The following is an 18,258-nucleotide window of genomic DNA, read 5'->3' as shown; positions in this document are numbered from 1 at the left end:
GTGTTGGTTAGTTCAGTTAGCAAGATAGCCAGAAAGTGACACAGAACAACACCAATAGCGTGAATTTACTTTCTGTACCAGCTGACGTAGTTCCTGGGGTTTATGTTTGTACCTTGCCCTATAGTGATATCAGGCATGAGACATGATTAGCAATCCTTAAACAATGAAGATGCTACATTGAGAAAGCATGAAGAGAGAAAAGAGATCAACTATTTAGTGAATCTTTTAATACTAACTTGAATATCAGCTCACTATACCTGAATAACAGAGTGCGGGCTCATATTAGCCATTGGGTATTCCCACCTCTACATACAAAGACAGGAGAAAAAATATCCAACAGTGAATCATTCTGAGTTGGTGGGCTCCTACACCATTGGACAGCAGGATAGCGTTATACTAGTGAAGGCATGAATCAACACCAAATGGTAAAGCTTGGCAAAGCAATGCAAAAGGTGAAAGCATAATCATTTAAGAGGAGTTATGCACACAGAGATTCACTTTCAAAATAATTCCAATTTGTAGCTGAATAATTTAAAAGTAAGAAATTAACCTTTTTCTAACTTTGTCTTTCTTTTTTTTGCTGTTGCTTAAAACAGGATTTTAATGCAATGGTTGCAATGCAATGTTGAGTTTTAAAAAAGCTTGTTTGTAATAACCATCATGGCTCAGAGAAATCTATAACCAACAGACTCCTTTAAAGGCAATAAATCTGCTAAACTATGGTCAATTTTCTCTCTCTCTATCCACCTACTTCCTAATCCAAGTGGTATAGTTAGATGCTTTTAAACCGAGATATCAGGGATATGTCACTACAAACTATTTGGAAATTTGACAAGTTGTACCAGCTGGAAAATACCAGATAGTTAACCTACTTCAATTTTTTTTTTCTAAATTGCAATCCAATGTAATTGTACATAATAGACAAGTTAAAGATAGCTGCACTTGAAATTAGACATCAGGCCAAATTGTTTAACTTGTTTTTGAGCATCTAACTTGTTATCAAATGTAGCTCACAGCTTAGCTTGGTCTCATAACAGTTGGTATTCATACTCTTTCCCCTCAGACCGTCAATCTCTTACATATTTGAATAGCTCTCAGTGAGACATATAAAGGAATTTTGTTTAGCAAGCTTTAAAAAAGATGACTACTTGCTGACTCAAGGACCAACATGCGAGAACTAACTGGCCCTTGTGTAAAAAATGGAAGAGGCATGCAAGGTGTAACATTATAAAACACAACACAACCTCTTCAATGCAAAGTTACTCCAGTTTTTCAATGTTAAATAAAAAAGCTATTATTCACCAAAGTATATGTATCAATTAGAATTTTTTATAGCTGTGTAAAATCGTCTCACAATTTAGAGAGAAACAAAAGGATTCTTTCCAAAGCCCAAACAACAAATACATTAGAAAACAATTACCAGCATCACACCAGCTCCACACACAATGAGGAAAACAAACATAAATAACTAAATACTATCAGCACCTCTGCACAAAGATGAACACTGGAATATAACTAACTGGTATCAAGAGCTCTTCACAATGATTCACAATGTAATATCATAAATAATATCATCAACACTGCACAATACAGGTAATTCACAAAGCAGATCAACACAATGATCTACGGTGGAATATAACGAATTAGATATCATTAACTATGCACAATGATTCACATTGGAGGAAAGGGGGCATGAAATAATAATGGCAGGTTAAAATAAAGGAACCTCCTAAGTAATTTTACAAGTGCATTAAAGGTCAAAGGATAACAAGGGAAAAAGTAGGTGCCATGATAATTTGCACGTGGAGTTAGAGAATATAGGTAGGGTTTCTACATGGATACAGGCAGTCCCCAGGTTGTGAATGGGTTCCATCCTGGAGTCCATTCACAAGCCGATTTGTACACAAGTCAGAACACAATCCACGACAATATAAAGGACCTCTTTGTAAGAAGAGAAAAATGTTCATATGTCTGGTCTTTAAAATTACACCCCTGTTTGGAAGTACGAGCATGTCTAAAGTTGGACATTAGTAAATCAAGGATCCTCTCTATTTTGTATTGGTGTTTACTAGTAAGAGAGACAATGTGGATAAAGAAATCAGGGAGCAGGATTACGATATACTTAAAGAAATTAGCATAGACAAAGATGGCGTTCTGAGTGGTCTGGCAGTATTAAGAGTAATCGAGAGTGTGGTGCTGGAAAAGCACAGCAGGTCAGACAGTATCTGAGAAGCAGGAATATCCTGCCTGACCTGTTGTGCTTTTCCAGCACCACACTCTGATCTTATGCATCTGCAGTCTCCACTCTCTCCCAAAATTAAGAGTAGCTAAATCTCTAGGGCTAAATGAAATGCATCCCCGGCGGATGAGTGAAGCAAGTGAAGAAATAGCAGGGATGCTGGCAACAACTTTCAATTCCTTTCTAGCCAGAGGAAAGGTACCAGAGAACTGCAGGACTGCCAATGAATACTATTCTTCAAGAGGGAGCAAGGGATTATCCAGGAAACTACAGGCCAGTCAGTGGAGAAATCATTAAAGTAATTCTGAGGGACAGTTTAATTTGCACTTGGAGATGCAGGGATTAATGAAGAACAGTCAGCATGGTTTTGTTAAGGAGATGCCATGTCTGACCAGCTTGATTGATTTTTTTTTGAAGAGGTAATCAGTTGTGTGGATGAGGGCAACACTGTTTGTGGTTTACGTAAATGACTTGGACTAAGAAGAGAATATGGGAGGGATGATAACAAATTATGGATGACACAAAGACTGGTGGCTGAAAGCAAGGAGGAAGATATAAATGGATTGGTCAGAAAGGCAGATTGAATTTAATCCTGATATAAAGGAGGTGATTTAATTGGAAGAAGAAACAAAATAAGGGAATCCCCAATGAATGCTAAGATACGGGGAACCTTAGAACAACAGAGGGGTTTCTGGGTGTTTGTCTCTATATCCCTGGAGGTGGCAGGACAGGACAAGACAATAATTAAGAAGGTATACAGGATACTTGCTTTTCTCAGTCATGGCATAGTTTATAAAAGCAGGAAGGTTACGTTGAAGCTGTACTGAACTTTGGTTAGGCTACAACTGGAGCACTGTGTGCTGTTCTGGTCACTGTTCTGGTCACTGTGGGATTGCACTGGAAGGTTTGTGGAGGAGATTCACCAGGATGTTGCGTGAGGTGGAGCATTTCAGATATGAAGAGAGGTTGAATAAGTTCAGGTTGTTTTCTTTTTGAGCAGAGAAGGTTGAGGGGGAATATGATTGATGACATTTATGACAATGAGAGACATGAACAGGATGAAAAGAAAACTATTCCTATTAGATGAAGTTTCATTAACAAGGCAGCATTATTTTAACATGGAAGGTAGGAGAAGATATGAGGAAAGATGCTTCAACCTAGAAGGTGCAGGGGTCTGAAATGCACTGTCTGGAGGGTAGTCGAGGTAGGAAACCTCACAATCTTTAAAAGTACTTGGATAAGCACTTGAAGTATCATAACATTTAAGATGATGGGCCAATTGCAGCAAGGTAGAATACTTTAGGTGGTACAGACTTGAAGGGCTAAAGGGCTTATTTAGCACTGTATTATTCTATGATTGAATGTAGTTGGGTGGATCAGTAAATGGTACAAACATTGGTGGGATGTAAATAATGAGGAGGATAGCCTAAAATTACAGTAGGATAGAGATGGGTTCATCAGTGGCAAACAGGGTTCAATCCAGATAAATGTGAGGTGATGAGTTGGACAGGACAAACAAGGCACGGGAATGGTAGGAGCCTGACAATGACTGAAAATCACAGGGATCTTGGTGTTTTTGACCACTAGAACCTTAAGGTAGCAGGTCAGGTAGTCTAAGATAAATATCTGGATTAGGAATCCATTGTTGATTATTGGGAAAATACATCAAGCTCACAGCTGCCTTCAGGAAGGAAATCCTGCTCTGATCCATATGCGACTCCAAACCCACAGCAATGTGGTCGACTCTCAACTGCTCTCTGAAATGGCCTAGCCAGCCAGTCAGTTATATCAATCACTACAAAATCTCAACAAAGAAATGAAACTGGATGGACCTCTTGGCATCAATGTGCGCATCAGAAAAGACAACAAGAAAACAGCCCTGTTGATCCTGCAAAGGTGTCCTAACATCTGGGGGCTAGTGCCAAAATTGGGAAAACCATCTCACAGACTAGTCAAGCAACAGCCTGACATAGTCATTTCATGGAATCATACAATGTCCCAAACGCCACCAACACCATCCCTGGATATGTCCTGTCCCACTGCAGGACAGACCCAGCAGAGGTGGAATCACAGTGGTATACAGTTGAGAGGGAGTTGCCTGGGAGGCCTCAACATTGATTCTGGACCCAAAGATGTCTCATGAAACCTCCTGATTACCACGTACTGCCCTCCCTCAGCTGATGAATTGGTACTCCTGAACGACACTCAGAGGAAGCACTGAGGATGTCAAGGGCACAAAATGTACTCTGAGTGGGAGATTTTAACATCCACCACCATAGGTAGCTTGGCAGCTGTGCTACTGATCAAGCTGGTCAGGTCCTAAAGGATAGAGCTGCTGGACTAAGTGTTATGGCAGGTTGTGAGGAAACCAACAGGGGGGAACAACATTCTTGACCTCATTCTTACCAATCTGCCAGCTGCAGATGCATCTGTCCATGACAGTGTTGGTAAGAGTGACCATCGCACAGTCCTTGTGGAGACAAAGTCTTGCCTTCAAACTGAGAATACCCTCAATCATGCTAAATGGGACAAACTTTGAACAGATTTAACAGCTCAAGACTGGGCATCAATGAGGCGCTGTGGGCCATCAACAGCAGCAGAACTGCGAAAGGGAATGAGTTTAAAAGTAGGGAGGTTATGTTGCAGCTGTATATGGTGCTAATGAGGCACTCTTGGAGTTCTGCGTGCAGTTTTGGTCTCCTTACTTGAGAAAGGATATACTGGCACTACTAGAGGGAGTGCACAGGAGGTTCACCGATTCCAGAGTTGAGGGGATTGATTTATGAGAAGAGACTGAGTATACTGGGATTATATTTATTGGAATTTAGAAGAATGAGGTGTATCTTACAGAAATAATAAAATTATGAAGGGAATAGGTAAGACAGAAGTAGAGAGGATGTTTAGGACAAGAGGGTATAGCCTCAAAATTAGGGGGAGCAGATTTAGAAGGAACGTCTCCCATATAAGTAGTTAGGCTTCCTTATTGAATGTTTTTAAAGCTAAGACAGATAATTTTTTGAACAGTAATGGAATTAAGGGTTGTGGTGAGAGGGCAGATAACTGGAGATAAGGCCACAAGATCCGCCAATATCGTATTGAATGGTGGAGCCCGTGGAACCAGATGGCCTACTCCTGCTCCTATTTTTTATGTTCTTACATAAGTGTACTCCAGCACAATCTGCAATCTCATGGCCTGGCATACCCCCCACTCAACCATTACCATCAAGCCAAGGGATCAACCCTGGTTCAATGGAGAGTGCAGGAGGGCATGCCAGGAGCAACACCAGCCATACGTGAAGATAAGGTGTCAACCTGCTGAAGCTACCAAACATCTGCACGCTAAACAATATAAACACAGTCAATGATAGAAAGACCTAAGCGATCCCACAACCAACAGATCAGATCTAGCTCTACAACCCTGCCACATCCAGGTGTGAATGATGGTGGTCAATTAAACAACTCACTGAAGGAGGCGGCTCGACAAATCCTCCATGACAGAAGAGCCAGACACATCCATTAAAAAGATAAAGCTGAAGCTTTTGCAGTAATCTTCAGCCAGAAAAGCCAAGTGGATGAACCATCTCGGCCTCCTCCAGTGGTCTTCAGCGTCACAGATACCAGTCTTCAGCCAATTCAATTCATTCCATGTGATATCAAGAAATGGCTGGAGGCACTGGATACTGCAAAGGCTATGGGCAATGGTACTGAGGACTTGTCCTCCAGAACTTGCCGCTGCCCTAGCCAAGCTCTTCAGTATGGTTACAATACTGGCATCGATCCAACAATCTGGAAATTTGCCCAGGTATGTCCTGGAGACAAAAAGCAGGACAAATCCAACCCGGCCAGTTACTGCTCCATCAGTCTACACTCGATCACCAGTAAAGTGATGGAAGATGTCATTAACAGTGCTATCAAGCAGCACCTGCTCAGCAATAATCTGTTCAGAAGGTGACAGAGAAAACAGAAAGAGCAACAGAGAGAGAGGAGGACAGAGAGAGAGGGCAATAGAGGAGAGTGAAGGGAGGCATGACTGAAATGTATAAAATTGAGAAGCACAAACAGGAAGGAACATTTCCCATTGTTGGAGGGATCAATGATTGGGGCATAGATTTAAGGTCAGGGGGAGGAAGTTTCAAAGGGATGTGAGGAAACATTTTTTCACTCAGAGGGTGCTGGAAATCTGGAACACACTACCTGTAAGAATGGTAGAGGCCGAAAGGATCATAAGATTTAATAAGTAAGTAGACGTGCACTTGCAATGCCAAGGCATACGGACTATGGGCCAAGCACTAGTAAATGAGATTAGTGCTTTTGACTGGCGCAGACTCAATGGGCTGAATAACTTTTTTCAATGCAATAGACCTTTATGACTGTATAACTGATTGTGATACATCTGCCCTACATAATGATGAATAATGGAACATAATTAAGTAAACATCATCAGCTCTGCACAGAGATAAACATAACTGGAATATAACTGCATATTATCAGCTCTATACAATGATTCACACTGGTATATAATGAACCGGAATTCATATGCTTTCCACAATGATTCACACTGAATCACAGAAGTGGCCTTTCAGCCCATTGAATCCGCACTGCTAAATTTATACCAGTCTTATTTTTTTTCATGACAACATTACTGGCGACGCTAATTGCCTAGAGGACAGTTAAAAGTCAACCTCATTGCTCTGAAGTCACATGTAGGCCAGACTAGCTAAGGATGGACAGATTTCCTTCCCTAAAGGGCACAAATGAACCAGATGGGTTTTACCTGACAATCAACAATGGATCCATGGTCATCATTCAACTCTCAATTCAGCTATCGAATTCAAATTCCACCATCTGCCATGGCAGGATTTGAAGCTGGCTTCCCAGAATATTCCCTGGGTTTCATGTTTACCAGTCCAGTGATAATGCCACTAGGCTGTCACTTCCCCTTAAAGTTTTTCACTTGGTCCATAGCCTTGAATGTTATGATATTTCAAGAGACCATCCAAGTATCTGTTAAAGGTTGTGAGCTTACCCATCTCTGCTTCCCTCCCAGACAATGCATTCCAGGCTCGCACCACCATTTGGACGAAAACATTTTTTCTCAACACCCCTCTAAACCTTCCTGCCTTTCACCGGAATACAACTAACTAGGAACCATCAGCTCTGCGCAACAATGACCACTGGAAAATAATTAACTGGATCACATCAGTTCTGCACAATGATACACCCTGGAATATAACTAATTGCTTACAGACAGCTCCCAAAAATCATTCACACCAAAATATAGCAAATGGGATAGCATCATCTTTCCATAATACGAACAAAGAATTTATGAGCAGGGGTAGGCCACTATTTACTTGTCATACCTGCATACTAAGTGTTGGCTATTGAAGCATGAGGACGCCAGATGGCTCTGCATCTCTGAGATATGCAACATTGATTAATAATGGAATATCACTTCATCCAATCCCACTTCTTTATGTGTGTTCACTATATCCTCAGTCCTTTCCTTCTCTGATGCTAAATGATATGTGCTCAGCAAAAGACTCAGTTTTATTTCCTTATGTCCCCAAACTCACTGAATTTCTGGTATGACATGACACTGAACTCTTCCTCTGTTGTATTCTCCTTCTGGCTTATTGGACAAGAGTCCTCTTCCCTGCCATGTAGACCCTTCTAACTTCTCCAATACTCCCCCTCTATTGGACCCATCCAACTGGTTTTCTTCATTGAGAAATGCAGGCATTATATCAGCCACCTTAATTTCTTAGCTCTACTCACCCACTCTAACCTGTCTTCCTCTGAACTTGCTGCACTCTCTCAGATTCAACCCTGACTTTGTTATCAAACCTGCAGATATGGGTGATACAGTTATCATCTGGCACAGTGACCTCAATCGGACAGAGCCTGAGTACCTATTCTCAGACATGTCCTCCTATCTACCCTGGATTATGACACCACCATTGAACATCAGGCTGTCACTGACCACGGAACCTCTGGAGATGCACTCTACACAGATTCCCAACAATGCACAATCAGCTTCTACCTCCTTCCCAAAATCCACAAACAGTGCTGCACTGACAGACCCATCATTTCAACTTGTCCCTGCCTCGCTGAAATTATTTCTTCCTATTGTGAGTCTATTTTATCTAGCCTTATACAGTTTTCCCCATTTAGTTCTACTAGAGAAGGTGAAAAACTTGACCTACTCTTGGGAAATAAGGCAGGGTCGGTGACTGAGGTGTCAGTCAGGGAGCACTTTGGGGCCAGCAACCAAAATCTTATTAGATTTAAAATAATGATGGAAAAGGATAGATCAGATCCAAAAGTTGAAGTTCAAAATTGGAGAAAGGCCAATTTTAACGGGATTAGGCAAGACCTTTCGAAAGCTGGTGGGGGGCAGATGTCCGCAGGAAAGGGATGGCTGGAAAATGGGAAGCCTTCAGAAATGAGATAACGAGAATCCAGAGAAAGTATATTCCTGTCAGGGTGAAAGGAAAGGCTGGTATGTATAGGGAATGCTGCATGACTAAAGAAATTGAGGGTTTGGTTAAGAAAAAGGAAGCATATGTCAGGTATAGACAGGATAGATCGAGTGAATCCTTAAAAGAGTATAAAGGAAGTAGGAGTATACTTAAGAGGGAAATCAGGAAGGCAAAAAGGGGACATGAGATAGCTTTGGCAAATAGAATTAAGGAGAATCCAAAGGGATTTTACAAATACATTAAGGACAAAAGGGTAACGAGGGAGAGAATAGGGCCCCTCAAAGATCAGCAAGGCGGCCTTTGTGTGGAGCCGCAGAAAATGGGGGAGATACTAAATGAGTATTTTGCATCAGTATTTACTGTGGAGAAGGATATGGAAGATATAGACTATAGGGAAATGGTGACATCTTGCAAACTGTCCATATTACAAAGGAGGTGGTGCTGGGTGTCTTGAAACGCATAAAAGTGGATAAATCCCCAGGACCTGATCAGGTGTACCCAAGAGCTCTTTGGGAAGCTTGAGAAGTGACTGCTGGACCTCTTGCTGAGATATTTGTATCACCGATAGTCACAGGTGAGGTGCCGGAAGACTGGAGGTTGGCTAACATGGTGCCACTGTTTAGAAGGGTGGTAAGGGCAAGCCAGTGAGCCTGACGTTGGTGGTGGGCAAGTTGTTCGAGGGAATCCTGAGGGACAGGATGTACATGTATTTGGAAAGGCAAGGACTGAATAGGGTTAGTCAACATGGCTTTGTGTGTGGGAAATCTTGTCTCACAAACTTGATTGAGTTTTTTGCGGAAGTACAAAGAGGATTGATGAGGGCAGAGCGATAGATGTGATCTATTTGGACTTCAGTAAGGCGTTCGACAAGGTTCCCCATGGGAGACTGATTAGAAAGTTTAGATCTCATGGAATACAGGGAGAACTAGCCATTTGGATACAGAACTGGCTCAAAGGTAGAAGATAGAGGGTGGTGGTGGAGGGTTGTTTTTCAGACTGGAGGTCTATGACCAGTGGAGTGCCACAAGGATCGGTGCTGGGCCCTCTACTTTTTGTCATTTACATAAATGATTTGGATGCGAGCATAAAAGGTACAGTTTGTAAGTTTGCAGATGACACCAAAATTGGAGGTGTAGTGGACAGTGAAGAAGGTTACCTCAGATCACAACAGGATCTGGACCAGATGGGCCAATGGGCTGAGAAGTGACAGATGGAGTTTAATTCAGATAAATGCGAGGTGCTGCGTTTTGGGAAAGCAAATCTTAGAAGGACTTATACACTTAATGGTAAGGTTCTGGGGAGTGTTGCTGAACAAAGAGACCTTGGAGTGCAGGTTTATAGCTCCTTGAAAGTGGAGTTGCAGGTAGATAGGATAGTGAAGAAGGCATTTGGTATGCTTTCCTTTTATTGATCAGAATATTGAGTACAAGAGTTGGGAGGTCATGTTGCGGCTGTACAGGACAATGGTTAGGCCACTGTTGGAATATTACGTGCAATTCTGGTCTCCTTCCTATCGGATAGATGCTGTGAAACTTGAAATGGTTCAGAAAAGATTTACAAGGATGTTGCCAGGGTCGGAGAATTTGAGCTACAAAGAGAGGCTGAACAGGCTGGGGCTGTTTTCCCTGGAGCGTCAGAGGCTGAGGGGTGACCTTATGGAGGTTTACAAAATAGGCAAAGTCTTTTTCCTGTGGTCGGGGAATCCAGAACTTGAGGGCATAGGTTTAGGGTGAGAGGGGAAAGACATAAAAGAGACCTACAGGACAACTTTTTCACACAGAGGGTGGTGCGTGTATGGAATGAGCTGCCAGAGGAAGTGGTGGAGGCTGGTACAACTGCAACATTTAAGAGGCATTTGGATGGGTATATGAATAGGAAGGGTTTGGAGGGATATGGGCCGGGTACTGACAGGTGGGACTAGATTGGGTTGGGATATCTGGTCGGCATGAATAGGTTGTACCGAAGGGTCTGTTTCCATGCTGTACATCTCTATGACTCTATTTTGTGATTCATCTGATGCTTTACGTTAGTTCCACAGTTTCCAGTTTTCTGGCCCCAGCTGCATCCTCTTCACCATGGACGTACAGTTCCTTTAAAGGTCCATCCACCATCAGGCCTGCACAGTCTCCATCCACCATCACCATCCTTCACCTGGTTGAACTCATTCTAACTTTGAACAATTTCTCCTTTTACTAATTTCATTTTACGTAAGACAAAGGTGTCACAATGGTTACCTGCATGGGTCACAGCTATGAGTATTTCTCTGTGGTGTATGTAGAACATTCCTTGTTCCAGTCCTACTAGGGCCCCCCACCTTTCTCCAACACATCAACAATGACTTTGGTGCTGCTTCCTGCTCTTGTCCTGAATTTAAAAAGTCATCAATTTTGCTTCCAATTTCTATCATGTTTTCCTCTTCACCTTGTCGATTCGTAACTTTTCCTTCCCCTTCCTTGATTTCACTGTTTTCATTTCTGAGGACAGGCTGAGCAATAGTATCCATTACAAGACCACCAGCTTCCCGTTACGTTGAACTACCTTCTCACATTTTGTTTTCTGCAAGGATTTCATTCCTTTCTTCCAGTTTCTCTGTCTCCATCACATCTGTTCTGATGATACCACTTTCCACTGGGCTGCATCTGAAATCATCTCTATTCCTCAAGCAAGGATTCTCCCCATCTGTGTTTGACAGGGGCCTCAGCTGTGTCCAACCCATCTTGTGCACTTCTGCCCTCAGCCTTCCCAGAATGATAGAGCTTCCCTTGTCTTCACTTTACACCACTAGTCTCTGCATTCAAAGGATCATCTTGTGCAATTTCCACACCCTCCAGCAGGACGCTAATACCAAATACATCTTACCCTCCACAGTCAGTTATTCTCAGGGAACATTCCTTCCATGATACCCTGGTCCACTCCTCCATCACTCCTAATACTTCCTCACTTCCCTGTAGCACATTCCTTTGCAATTGCAAAAGGTGAAATATTTGTCCATTTACCTCCTTCCTCTTATACTATGCAAGGCACCAAACATAAGTTCTACATGAAGCTGCATTTTACTTGTACTTCTTTCAATCAGGTCTACAGTATTAACTGCTCATAATTCGGTTTCCCTTACTTTGACAAGACCGAATGCTTTGGTGAACACTTCTGCTCTGATCATAGCAATGACCCTGACCTACTAGTTACTTGCTATTCAAGAAACCACTTTCATCTACTGGGTCTGCTGCAATGTTCTGACAAAGCTTGAGGATCAGCTCATTTTTTTAGTTAGCCACTTTACAGCTCACACACCCCTCCCCTTCCCACCCTCCCCACCCCACACGCCACAGCCTCAACTCCCCACCCATAACCCCTGACTTCAATAATATCAACCAACTATTTTTTCTACCCTGTTTACAGTTAGTTTGCAACCTTCACAACACACTTCCTACCTGAAAATTTTAGCCTTGAATCCCCTCAAGTAAGTCACTAATATGAAGTGTAAAAATTAGAAAGCTGAATAGACCTCAATGAGACCCCACTCGTCACACCCCGTAAATCTGAAAAACACTCACTGATATATTCAGGCTTGTTTCAGATGGTTTAAATTTTTAAAATGTGATAGTGTTAAGCATTATAAAACCAAAGTAGGTAATAGAATGAAGATACATACCAGCCATGATCTAAGTGAATGATGGAACAAACTTAAGGGGCTGAACAATCTACTACTGTTTCTATGTTCAACCCCAATCTAATTACCACAAATTAAATTAGACTTTGGTGACAGAGACACAAAATTCACGTCCTTTCACAGAAAGGAAGGGAGAATAATCCCTTCTTGGCTGTGAACTGAGTGGTTATAAAGTTTTATTTTAGTTACAAAGTTACATTTGTTGAAAAGAAAGTATTTAAACATTCTGCCACTGTCATTGTACAGTATTGGAGGTTAGGTTTGCTTGTTTTACTCAGGCAATACAATCAACAATACCATTTCAGCATCAAACTAGCTCAAAAGCGCATTTTTGCTTTTTCATCACATAACTGAAGACAGATTTCATTTGGAAGTGTCCCAGCAATTGCAAATTCAACCAAGTAGGTTTAAAACTACATCACAAAATTGGTATTTTCATTATAATAACCACTCCTTATGAATGTACCTCTGCTCGCTTTAGCATCTCCCATTTGTTGAGGATCTTCATGGCAAAAACCTTTTCAACGTTTTTTAACTTCACAACAGCAACCTACAACAAAGGAAAAACAAGATAGTGCAAATTACTGCGCTCATCACAGATAAATTAGCTTAATTATATCAGCAGAAATAGTTGAGAATTTAAATTTGCATGGAATCTTATCAAGAATCAATTACCTTCTCTGCATCATAAGATCAGAAGTGGAGATGTTCACCAATGATTACACAATGTTCAGCACTAATCCTGAATCCTCAGGTACTGAAGCATTATATGTCCAAATGACAAATAACACTATGGGCATACAAATGCCTGATAGGCTGGGGGGTGACCTTATGGAGGTTTACAAAATTATGAGGGGTATGGATAGGTGTTGATAGGTAAAGTATTTTCCCTGGGGTCAGGGAGACCAGAACTAGAGGGCATAGATCTAGGGTAAGAGGGGAAAGATATAAAAGGAACCTAAGGGGCAACCTTTTCACGCAGAGGGTGGTACGTGTATGGAATGAGCTGCCAGAGGATGTGATGGAGGCTGGTACAATTGCAACATTTAAAAGGCATTTGGATGGGTATATGAATAGGAAGGGTTTGGAGGGATATGGGCCTGGGTGCTGGCAGGTGGGACTCGATTGGGTTGGGATATCTGGACGGCATGGACGAGTTGGACTGAAGGGTCTGTTTCCGTGCTGTACATCTCTATGACTCTACGAAATGACCACCTGAAACTAGAGAAAATAACCGTCTTCCCTCAATTTTCAACATCATTACTATTGCTGAATGTCCCAACTTAATGTCCTGAAACTGAGCCAGCGATCTTAGTACTGTATCTCCAAAGTCAGGTCAGTGATTCACTTCAGCTCCAAAAGTACTTTAAAAACCTGACACCATCCAGATCATTGTGACCCCCTTGATTGGCACCTCACCCACATCTTAAACATTCACATCCTCCATCATTGCTACACAATCTGTATCGTTCTGAAAAACAATGCAGCAATTTGCCAAATTTTCTTTGACAGCACTTTCCAAAGCAATGACTTCTATCACCTTGAAGGATAAGGAATGGAGTCACATGAGAACACTAACACTTGCAATTTTCCCTGCATTTCACCCACCATTTTGACTGGGAGCTAATCACTATTCCTTCACTGTTACCTGGTCAAAATAGTGGAATGCTCACCCTAACAGCCTTGTATATTTACTTATATGACAAGAACTACAATGGTCCAAAAAAGATTACTCACCAACACCACCACCCCATCACCACTCCTTGAGGGCATTAAGGGATGAGCAACAAATGCTGGCTTTCCCAGAGACAGACACACATCCCATGAACAAATGAAGAACAAGTGTTTAGAATGTTTCAAAGATGTTCAGAAGCAACCGTCATACCTGTACTGCCTTTTGGAGATTCCAACAAACACTGATTGTGTACCAACACACCAACCTCAGAGATTCACATTGCAGTAAACAAATCATTAGAGGGAACATTGTTCATAGGCAATGAATTTCTTTGAAAGTGCAGTCAGTATTGTGAAGGCAAATGTGACATTGATTGAGGAACATTTGCTGACAGCTATTTACTCTTCTTTAAAATTTTAATATTTTGCATCCAACTGAGGAAACAGTGATGACTTTTACTTAATGCCTCATCAGAAAATGGTAACACCAGTCCTGTAGTGAAGTGCAATACAAATAACAGTCTCAAGACTCTGGAGTGCAATTTGGACTGATGACCTTTTGATTCAGATGTAAGATTACTCCAATAGTAGCTCATAAATGTTATAAAAATTCTACTTCAAAATCTTCACACAAAGTCTTCACTCTTGACTATCACAGATTAATGCAGCTGCACCCATCTACTGTGAATACCACTTTTTTCCAATAGTTTAATGCTGTAAAACATTCAAATGGAATCTCATCACACATAATTTCACCTTAATTTGAGGCCCTTAATTTGCTAGTTCATCAGTGTTTACTATGAGCCCTTTTCAAAGAAAGAAAATCCCAATCACTTTCAAATGTCTCAAATACATCAATGTTCTCTGTTTTGTTCAAATCAAACAGACCACTCAGCTGTCAACATTACCTTTGGAACCAAACGTCCAACAGTTAGCATGAAATGTTATCTTGTTTTGATCAATAATATATCCTAATCAAGGACTCTGGCGAGCTTGAATTATTTCATCATAAAGGCTGTATTGTACAAGACAATATTCACACCATAAGGCACACAGTAGTGATTTTTCATTTCATTGGCATGCTCAACAACCAAAGTCCAAACTTTAACAACTCTCTTCACAGGCTTTCTTAAAATCAGCATAGATATACCAGTACATAGAAAGCTACTGAACCGTTTATTTATTTGCTAATCGAAATTACTCAAGAAATCTTCGTGTTAGATTAGATTAGACTACTTACAGTGTGGAAACAGACCCTTCGGCCCTCGATGTTGCGTCGACCTGTGAACTATTCTCAGCTCGTCCCCCTACACTATCCCATCATCATCCATGTACTTATCTAAGGATTGTTTAAATCTCTCTAATGTGGCTGAGTTGACTACATTAGCAGGTAGGGCATTCCACGCCCTTACCACTCTCTGCGTAAAGAACCTGCCTCTGACATCTGTCTTAAATCTATCACCCCTCAATTTGTAGCTATGCCCTCTTGTACAAACTGACGTCATCATCCTAGGAGACTTTCACTGCCTACCCTATCTAATCCTCTGATCATCCTGTATGTCTCTATCAAATCCCCTCTTAGCCTTCTTCTTTCCAATGAGAACAGACCCGAGTCTCTCAACCTTTCCTCATAAGTCATTCCCTCCAGACAAGGCAACATTCTGGTAAATCTCCTCTGCACCTTTTCCAATGCTTCCACATCCTTCCTGAAATATGGCGACCAGAACTGTACACAATATTCCAAGTGTGGCCACACTAGCGTTTTATATAGTTGCAGCATGATATTGCAGCTCCAGAACTTAATCCTTCTACGAATGAAACCTAACACACCGTGTGCTTTCTTAACAGCACTATCCACCTGGGTGGCAACTTACAGGGATCTATGTACATGGACTCCAAGATCCCTCTGCACATCCACACTACCAAGAATCTTTCCATCGACCCAGTACTCTGCCTTCCTGTTATTCTTCCCAAAGTGCATCACCTCACGTTTTGCTGCACTGAACTCCATTTGCCACCTCTCAGCCCAATTCTGCGGTTTATCTAAGTCCCCCTGCAATCTGCAACATTCTTCCACACTGTCCACTACTCCACCAACTTTAGTGTCGTCTGCAAATTTACTAATCCATCCACCTATGCCTGCGTCTAAGTCATTTATAAAAATGACAAACAGTAGTGGTCCCAAAACAGATCCTTGTGGCACACCACTAGTAATCAGGCTCCAGGCTGATTATTTTCCATCAACAACCACTCGCTGCCTTCTTTCAGAATGCCAGTTTCTAATCCAAACTACTAAATCACCCTCAATTCTATGCCTCTGCCTTTTCTCCAACAGTCTACCATGTGGAACCTTATCAAAGGCTTTACTGGAGTCCATGTATACCACGTCAACTGCACTACCCTCATCTACATGCTTGGTCACCTTCTGAAAAAACTCAGTGAGATTTGTGACACACGACCTGCCCTTGACAAAACTATGTTGACTATCTAAAATCAAACTGTTGCTTGCTAGATGATTATAAATCTTATCTCTTCTAATCCTTTCCAAAACCTTTCCTACAACAGGAGTAAGGCTCATTGGTCTATAATTAGCTGGGTCATCTCTAATGAGGTAAAAACAATGACTGCAGATGCTGGAAACCAGATTCTGGATTAGTGGTGCTGGAAGAGCACAGCAGTTCAGGCAGCATCCAAGTAGCTTCAAAGTCGACGTTTCGGGCAAAAGCCCTTCATGGGTCATCCCTAATGCCTTTCTTGAACAAGGACACATTTGCAATCTTCCAGTCGTCTGGTACTAAACCTGTAGATAATAACGACTCAAATATTAAAGCCAAAGGCTCTGCTATCTCCTCCCTAGCTTCCCAGAGAATCCTCGGATAAATCCCATTTGGCCCAGGGGATCTACTTTCACTCCTTCTTGAATTGATAACACCTGTATGTGACTAACCTCGCTTCTTTCTAGTCTAATATCTCATACCTCATTCTTCTCCTCTACAAAACTCTCCTTTTCTTGAGTGAAAACTGATGAGAAATGTCCGTTTAGCACCCCTCCGACCTTCACAGGGTCAACTTCCCACTTCTGTCTTTGACTGGCCCTATTCCTACCCTAGTCATTCTTTTATTCTTCACATAACTATAGAAGGGAAGGAAGGTCAACGATGAAGCTGAAGATGGTTGGGCTTAGGATACGAACTTGAGGAACCTCTGCAACCATGTTCTGGAGCTGAGATGATTGACTTCAAACAACAACCACCATCCTCCTTTGTGCTAGGTATGAGACTGCTTAGTGGAAAGATTTCCCTGAGATTCCTATTGACTCCAGTTTAGCTAGAGCTCCTCGATGCTACACTCAGTCAATGGGGCCTTTATGTCAAGGACAGTCATTTTTGCTTCATCTCTGAAGTTAAACACCTTGTCATGTTTGTATCAAAGCTAAGAACAGATCAGAAACTGAGTAGGCCTGTCAGAACCTAAACTGAGAGACTCAGCGTCATTGAGTAGGTTGTTGTTAAGCTGCTAGAACGCATGGCTGATTATCTCTTCCATCACCTTACTGATGATTACGTGTAGACTGATAGAGCAATAAATGGCACCTGTGACGCTGGGGACCTCTGAAGGAGAGAAAGATAGATCATCCACTCAGCACTTCTGGCTGAAGATTGTTGAGTTGCTTCAGCTTTATTTTTGCACTGATGTGCTAGGCTCCCCCACCATTGAGGGTGGAGATATTTGTGGCCTACTCCTCCAGTGAGTTGTTTATTCTCCACCACAATTCAGAAATAGTTTATGCAGGACTGTAGAACTTAGTTCTAATCCTTTGGATGTGAAATTATTTATCACTTGCTGTTTGGCACATGTAGCTTCACCAGGTTGACACCTCATTTTTAAGCTATGCCCAGTTCTGCTCTATGAATGCCCTCCTGCACTCTTCATTGAACCAAATTTGATCTCCTGGCTTTATGGTTAGAGTGGGACATATGCCACGCCAAGAAGCTGCAGATTATGTTCGAGTACAATTCTGTCATTGTTGATAGCCTACATCACCTCATGGTTGTCCAGTCTTCAGTTATTAGCAATGTTCAAAATCTATCATATTTAGGATGTGGAGGTGCACGTGTTGGACTGGGGTGGACAAAGTTAAAAACCACACAACACCAGGTTATAGTCCAACAGATTTATTTGGAAGTACTAGCTTT

At 41.7% G+C, this 18,258-nt stretch overlaps 1 protein-coding gene across 1 annotated transcript in view; it reads right to left on the bottom strand.

Moving 5' to 3' along the window:
* Positions 1-18,258, bottom strand: part of LOC140456550 (serine/threonine-protein kinase MRCK alpha-like) — a 567,354-nt gene that overhangs the window by 277,492 nt on the left and 271,604 nt on the right. The window contains 1 exon segment of the mRNA XM_072550745.1: positions 12,855-12,938. Coding sequence (XP_072406846.1) covers positions 12,855-12,938 — 84 coding nt within the window.

Source organism: Chiloscyllium punctatum, chromosome 3, assembly GCF_047496795.1.
Source record: "Chiloscyllium punctatum isolate Juve2018m chromosome 3, sChiPun1.3, whole genome shotgun sequence".
Lineage (NCBI taxonomy): Eukaryota > Metazoa > Chordata > Chondrichthyes > Orectolobiformes > Hemiscylliidae > Chiloscyllium > Chiloscyllium punctatum.
This window is presented reverse-complemented; position numbering and strand designations above follow the sequence as displayed.